An 8,195-nucleotide genomic window follows, 5' to 3' on the forward strand; every position below is an offset into this window, starting at 1 on the left:
CCATACACACACTTCCAGTACCTGAAGACATGGAGGTAAAAATCATCGACAGAAATGGCTGGAAGAGGTGAGCTCTATAAATAACTTTAATACAAATTTGGCTTTGATGATGTCTTATGGTAATCTGAAATTTGGCATGGAAATTGTGTAAATTCTAATAGTATGGTCATGAAAAATGTGCTGAACTGAACTGTTTATCCTTGAAATTTCAGCTTAAGCTTTAAGAATGTACACTCACAACCACTTTATTAGGTTCACCTGTACACCTACTTATTTATATGATTATCTAATCAGCCAATTGTGTGGCAGCAGTGTAATGCATAAGATCATGCAGATATGGGTCAGGAGCTTCACTTAATGTTCACATCAACCATCAAAATGGGAAAATAAATGTGATCTCAGTGATTTCGACCATGACATGATTTTTGTTGCCAGACAGGCTGGTTTGAGTATTTCTATAACTGCTGATCTCCTGGGATTTTCACACACAACTGTCTCTAGAGTTTACTCAGAATGGTGCCAGAAACAAAAAACATAAATGCCTTGTTGATGAGAGAGTTCAACGGAGAATGGCCAGACTGGTTCGAACTGAGAGAATGGCTCAGATATCCCCTCTGTACACCTGTAGTGAGCAGAATAGCATCTCAGAATGCACAACATGTCAAACCTTGAGGCGGATGGGCTACAACAAGACCATGTCGGGTTCCACTTCTGTCAGCCAAGAACAGAAAGCTGAGGCTGCTGTGGGCCTACCTCTGTGTACCTCAGCAGAAACTGAGATTCATCAGACCAGGATGTTTTTCCAGTCTTTAACTGTCCAGTTTTGGCGAGCCTGTGCCCACTGCAGCCTTAGCTTTCTGTTCTTGGCTCAGAAGTTCTGAGGAATATACAATGTACTCTAAGACTAACCTGGAATCCAGTCAGAATTCCCCAATTTACAGAAATATTCAGGGTTTGATAAGAATAAAGCTCAACAGCATCTGTGGCATCATGTTGATTACTTGCCCCTCATTTATAAAATAAATAAATAAATAAAGTTACAGTAAGGCACTTTACAATGGATGTAAATGGAAATAGGACACTAAAATCATGATAAAATATAATGTTTATATCTGGTGGCTATGCTTTTGAAACAATTTATATTTTAGCATTTATGGACTGGCCCCACTCACAATTTTTTGCATTGTTTTTGTTTTTATAAATAAAAGGCCAATCGAAATTATTTTTGGTGGAAATTAACATAATGAAAACGGTGTTTACATGAAATTTGAAATAATCAGATTATTCCCTGTTTTTTATTTTTATTTATTTTTATTTTATCCCATTTTTCTCCCACTTTGGAATGCCCAGTTTCCACTACTTAGTAGGTCCTCATGTTGGCACGGTTACCTCAATCCGGGTGGCAGAGGACAAGTCTCAGTTGCCTCCGCTTCTGAGACTGTCAATCCGCGCATCTTATCACGTGGCTCGCTCTGCATGTCACCGCAGAGACTCACAGGAGGCTCATGCTACTCTCCGCGATCCACGTACAACTTACCACACGCCCCATTGAGAGTGAGAACCCCTAATTGCAACCACGAGGAGGTTACTCCATGTGACTCTACACTTCCTAGCAACCAGGCCAATTTGGTTGCTTAGGGAGACCTGGCTGGATTCACTCAGCACACCCTGGATTTGAACTCGTGACTCCAGGGGTGGTAGTCAGCATCAATACTCGCTGAGCTACCCAGGCCCCCTTTATTCCCTGTTTTTGATGTAAAAATGTAAACAGGTATGTGCACAACACTTGTGCATATTGGATAAGCCAGTAAGGACGTGAAATTGGAGTAATGGGCAAAAATCCAGATCAGATCACTCACACAAATTTTGCATCAGCATAGTCTGTGCGGACTCTCCGCGTGTGACCCAGATTTTCTTGACACATGGACAGTCCTCGTCTGTGTGCATCGTTAGAGCATGTGCCTGCCATTGACTGCAACAAAAGAGTATCACAAAGCAGTTGTAGTGCGCAGTCATAGATCTTGACAAAAGGAGCTGGGAAGGAGGAGGGTTTCAGAGAAAAACTCTTGAGATTGTGCTGTAGTGAAACAGGCTTACCTGCAAAACTGAGCAATTTAAATGTTAGACAATAAGAGAGAACTTAAATTGATTGGCTAACAGATTACAATTTTAAGAATCTATCATCTTATACCATGCAAGCCGATTGGCTTAACAAATCACATGAGTGAACCGATTAGCTAACTAATAACAAGTTCAAGAACCTATCAGCTTGCACCTTGTAGAGTTTCATGCCCGAAGTTAGTCATTTCAGTTATGACATACGAATTACGATGTACTTCATTATGAAGAATTGCTACTGCAAGAACATACACAGACATACAGTGTTAGCATGTGGACATGCTGCAGCTGCAGAGTTAAGGCCTGAGTATACTTCGGTTGTCTGTGTTGCTGATCGCTCCACGCACAGTATGCATGACAAGGGCCACATTAACGTACAGGCTTACCTGGGCTGAAGCCGGATAACGTTATCCGTCATGTTCGCAGAAGCAAGCACATGTAAACGTGCAGCGGGAGTCGCAAATGTAAACACGGAGATGGTGCGCAACAGAGATAGCAGTCCGTGTAGCACATGGTCACAGAGTAAAAAAGTGCCTTCATCAGTACAGGGCCCAGATTTTCTCGACCCGCGGATGCGGTGCTCATCCGTGCGATCATCGCCACATGCGCCGGCCACTGACTGTACTAAAAGATTATCACAAAGCAGCTTTAGTGGGCATGCATTGAATGCATTTGTGTTTGCTCGCTGTCAGAAGAGTATACTCAGAAGGACTACTCGGTCAGCCGAGTGCGATCTGATCCGGAACGCAGAAAAACGAAGTATACCCAGGCCTTTAGACAAACACAAGACATGCTGCATTGAGCATGGAAGACATGCTATTACTGCACAATTAAACATACATTAAATTCTCCAACAAAGCAGGAAAGCTGCACAAACACATACAAAAGACACAAACCCCCTCAACAATGCTAACCTACTGCCAAGGCTTGTGTACTGTACTCCTGCTTTTACAAAGAGCCATGTGCACCGAGTGTATGCTAGCTAAGTGTGCCCCACGAGCTTGACTGAATTATGTAACGCTAATGTACTAAATCTCTATGTGTGCCTTGGCCAGCTTGGCTGAATGGCTTAAACGGCTAATGACCTAACTCATAATGTGTATGTGGACCAGGAAAGCCCAGAGTTTATTTAACTTGTGACTTAGTCTAGCTAAGTGTAGATTTATTTAAACTAATGACCTAAGATAGCAATGTGTGCAAGTGCCAGATTTGTTTGTATCAGTCGACTTCTGTGTTCACAGCATTCCTGGCAGTCTGTTCTTGTCTCTGCTTTGCTCACCTGCCTTACACACAATGGCTGAACCTGCTTTGGCTTTGTTCGAATCTATGTTCATTGGTAGAGCAAAAATAGACAAAATAATACCTGGCCATATTGTGTCTAAAATGTAAGTTACCTGAGAGTAGTTTCTTGTTTATCGAATTTTTGTGTTTAAGCAATATCAGTCTTGTCATAGTTATTCAGACTTTAATAGAATATATTTTCACCTTTTTTTTGTTTTTTTTTTTGGTCTCTTTTAGATACAATCTGGGTCAGGATAAATCTTCACACAGGTGTCACATTAAAAAAGGTTTCATTCTGCTGCTTGCATTGACATTCTTACTGTCTGCTATTTTTTACATTTCCGATTACTCGCTAAAGCCAGCTATGCCACCTAACACCTTGTATAAAGTGGTAAATCAGATACGCTCCTATTATGTGGTGATTGATATCCCTTCTGCCCATGATAATAAAACACTGTTTTTAGCACCGCCACCCAAAGCTAATCAACAAGTCCAACAAACAGCCACAACTACCAGTCATACTACAATCACTGAAACATCCACTGTGATCAAAGACATTTCAATGCGTCATCATGATGCTTATCCACGCAACTATCATTTCATCCTGGATGAACCTGATAAATGTCCCCAGCAGAATCCATTCCTGGTCTTGATGGTCCCTGTGGCCCCTCATGAGTTGGAGGCTCGAAGCGCCATCCGGAGCACATGGGGAAAAGAGAGCTCTGTCCAGGGAAATGCAGTGATGACTTTGTTCTTGGTGGGCTTGTCTGAAGGAGCTGAAAATGATAAAGTCCAACAGCAGCTACAGGAAGAGAGCCAACAACACCGAGACTTGCTGCAAAGCAACTTCGTCGACACGTACGTCAATCTGACCATTAAGACAATGGTGATCATGGACTGGTTGGCCACTCGTTGCCCTCAAGCATCTTATGGCATGAAGGTTGATTCTGACATATTCTTGAATGTGGAGAATTTGATGACTCTCCTATTAGCCCCCAACACACCCAGACAGAACTACATCACAGGTATTGTGATGTGGAACCGACCAGTCATCAGAAACAAAGACTCAAAATGGTATGTGCCAGAGGAACTGTACCCAGAACCGATTTACCCAACGTACCTGCTGGGTATGGGATATGTTTTCTCCAATGATCTTCCAAAGAAATTAGTTGAAGTTTCCAAGGACATAAAGCCCTTTAACATAGAGGACGCATATGTGGGTGCTTGTCTGAAACGTTTAAGCATTTCACCCTCAAACCCTCCAGACTCTTCTCAATTCAGAGCCTATCTGGGTACGTATAAACGCGAAGAGTTTATGAGGGTCATTACAACAATCCTCAATTCTCCGCAGCAGCTAATAGACTTCTGGCAGGATGTAAAGAGGCTCACTTGAAGGCAGTAAAATGAGTTTTCTGTCTGAATAGATTATTTGTTTTACTTTGTGAAAGACTGTTATGCTGTAAATTGTAAATTAACTGCATAAGTCTGTAAATTAATTTCACAACATTTTATTTGATGTATTTTTGTGTTTCATTAACTCAAACAAAGAGTCTTTTGCAAAACTTAACAGATACATATTCATGTGCAATGTTGTTAGTTCTGACTGGGGTAATAGCTTTAAGTAGCTTAAAAGTTTTGTATTTGGAGGAGAAGGGGATATTTATTAATTGAATACATGAAAGGATTTGTTGATTCTTAAATTGTATATACAGTATATAGTCAGTAAAAAAGTATTTGTTGTTATTTGGTCTTATACCCTGTTAAGCAAAGTCATAACTGTTTTACCTTTATTTATTAATGTGTACTTTAAATTACTAAACCAGAATTTCTGTTCTCACTCATGACCTTTATACCGTAAACAGTTAAATCAACAAGTGTAGTCAGACAATGTCAGAATTCTGTTTCTTATGATATGACCTATTTAACAAATATATATCCTAATCCTGATTGCTATGTATAAGACATCACAATGGATAAATGCTAAGATGCCTGGCAAACGCAGTTTAACTAGTACTGAGTGCCTTTGATGGTAAGGTTGTTATTGACAAAATACAATGCATGAATGAAATGCATTTGGATGTGTATTTTCAGTTATGTACTATTTTTATCAGTTCAACCTGTTACAATGTTCATGTTACATTTTTTTTTTTTTTTTACAAGCTTTATTGTTGTTGAGGCTAATGCCTATTAATGTTGAGCTAATACTATTAAGTGTCTTGCCATACCACAAGAGGTCCATCCAAGTAACCATAATGTAATTTATGAATTCGAAAAGACTATGACTTACTGCACGTCCAATACTGCACGATGTTAAGATTCTGCTAAAAATTGTGTCTTGTTGTCCAGTATAAATATTTTAACATCCTTAACATTTTTGTGAGGTTTATGCTTAAAACAAGGCAAAAAAAAAAAAAAAAATAATAATAATAAATAAAAATAATAATTATAATAATAATAAAAATAATAAAAAAATTACAATAGGGTAAAGAACAGATTTATTCAAGATATATTCTCTGAAAACAAGCCTCATTACCTTTTTATAAAATGTTCCTTCTTTAATAAATTAATCCTGTTTCAAGGTAAATTTCTCCAACAGAAATGGCAGGAAGAGGTGAGCTCACCATTGCTAATGTCTTTTCTTATGGCATGACTTCTTGTATAAAGATGACTTTATGAAATTACAGCTATGTGGATGTTATGATCAGGGATGTGAAGTACTTACAGTATACATCATTAGTATACTTATTAATAAAAGGGCAAGAACATAAAGATACCTCAGAAAATACATTTTCATGTTTTTCTTCTAAGTATTGCTTTTATTTTCAATTTTACATTTTGTATTGCTCATGAAAATGTAAAAAAATTGGAATGTTAACCTTGAGGTCAGCTGTCTTTTAATGAATGATGCCATGTTACTTTAAGACAGAGAATCTGAGTTGATGTCAGAGTTTTATACAAAGTCACATAACCTCAGTATTTGCAGGGACCCCCCTTTTCAATAATTGTCTAGGAAATTTTGCCCACTCAAATGTTTGTATCCCCCAGTACACAAAACACTTTGTAGGGTTATTGTGTTATTTGGGGAATTTTTAATTAACTCAAGAAATATTGAAAGTGAATATTTGTACTTTTACACAATTACATTTCCTAGGCAAAATTATATTAGTGTCAAGTTATACAGGGATTCGAAGCCTCAATGTCTACCCAAACTTGAAAAAGGCTTCAATCAACTTCAGAGGATGCATGGAATAACTCAAAACATCTGATTCTTCATCACCGAATCAATTTATTAAAAATCTTTCAGCAACAAATTGATCTTCTTTTGCTTATTTTCAGTGCTTAATTCAGATGTATAGTTTAATAACCTATACAGAGAACACACAAACCATATGAGTCACTACACACAGCAATGAGACCATTTAAGTACATTAAACTCATTTAAACTACAAACAATGTTAATAGAATACTCACAAATTCAACAACAACACTAAATCAAATGCACATACTGCACATGGCCAGCTAGCATATTAGACGCTAAACCCGCTAGCATTAACAAACAACTTGCGAGACATACACAACGTTCTTTTAAACAGTCTGTAGTCACTAAAGAAATTACTGTTTATCCTACCAGTAGCATCTCAAAGTTGATGAACACATTGTGGCTTTTCCCAGCTGTCCTTGAACAAACTCAGCATGTGGTTCACTCCAAACTCAATGGCTACAACCATGCAGATTTTAGCAATCTTTCTCCTTTGGTTGAAAAAAAAAAGGAAACCAACAAACTACATGTACATCTTAAATCCTGACCATTAACTCTGTGTCTTTGAGATATTTAAATAAAAAGTTGAACACTCTTACAGTTGTATCTTTGTTTAACAAATTCTGCAGTGAAAGCTGATTAACTCCTATATCTCTAAGTGCTTCTATAAGTTGTAGTCTTTCATTGTAATAACCTTTACACTTTATTAAAACATGCTTGACTGTTTCAGGAAGATCATATCTGACACAACATCTGGATACATGTTTTCCAACCATATGTAGTGACTGGTTAAGAGCAGAATGCCCAATTCTGAGACATGGTATTATACTGTCTTCCCTTCTATTCCCAAAACTTCTCCTCTCGCTCCCAAATATTCTCTGAATATTATATAGATGTCGTCCTTTATTCTCACTGTCCCATATCCTTTACAGCTCCTTTAATTAGCCCTTTTATTTCCAATTTACTCATTGGAACATTCAGCTCTATGTCTGAGTGTTTTAATGCTTGTTTTGCTATTTGATCCACCACTTCATTTCCTTCTACCCCTATACGAGCGGGTACCCATTCAAATGAGATAACTGTTCTTGTTTGATGTATTCTGAACAAACTTTGTAAATATCTGATAAAATGTCTTGCCTAGTTGATGATTTTCCACTCTTTAGACTTAATAATGCTGCAAAAGAGTCCGAACATATGACCACTTCAGGTATTTTGATCTCTTCCACCCACTGAAGAGCCAGTAATTTTGCAAGCATTTCTGTTGTATAGACTGATATATGATTAGATGTTCTTTTTGCTATTTTGTTCCTAAACCTTGGTATATACACTGCTGATGCTGTATGTTTCAGGATCTTGAGATCCATCTGTATATAGCTGAATTACTGATATATATTTCTTATCTTAATATTTATGTACTATTGTTTCTTAAGATTCTTGTCTGTTTTTATCATTTATACTCACTAGAATTTGAAAGTCAACTACAGGCAATGGGAATAGCCATGGGGGTGTTGCTGGCAATACTACAGTAGGACAAACA

General features: G+C 37.9%; 1 protein-coding gene across 1 annotated transcript; it reads left to right on the forward strand.

Moving 5' to 3' along the window:
- The first annotated feature begins 29 nt into the window (after positions 1–29).
- On the forward strand, positions 30–4,792 carry LOC127439063 (beta-1,3-galactosyltransferase 2-like). The gene is made up of 3 exons (XM_051695097.1): positions 30–67; positions 3,637–3,914; positions 3,954–4,792. Exons 1-3 carry the CDS (start codon positions 30–32, stop codon positions 4,790–4,792), a joined length of 1,155 nt encoding a protein of 384 aa, XP_051551057.1.
- Positions 4,793–8,195: the final 3,403 nt, after the last annotated feature.

Source organism: Myxocyprinus asiaticus, chromosome 50, assembly GCF_019703515.2.
Source record: "Myxocyprinus asiaticus isolate MX2 ecotype Aquarium Trade chromosome 50, UBuf_Myxa_2, whole genome shotgun sequence".
NCBI classification, from domain to species: Eukaryota; Metazoa; Chordata; class Actinopteri; order Cypriniformes; family Catostomidae; genus Myxocyprinus; species Myxocyprinus asiaticus.

Coding starts and splice junctions, on each gene's coding strand:
- LOC127439063 (XM_051695097.1), top strand. CDS start 30: ATGGAGGTAAAAATCATCGACAGAAATGGCTGGAAGAG. Junction 68..3,636: donor GACAGAAATGGCTGGAAGAG/GTGAGCTCTATA, acceptor GGTCTCTTTTAG/ATACAATCTGGGTCAGGATA. Junction 3,915..3,953: donor ACAAACAGCCACAACTACCA/GTCATACTACAA, acceptor CTGTGATCAAAG/ACATTTCAATGCGTCATCAT.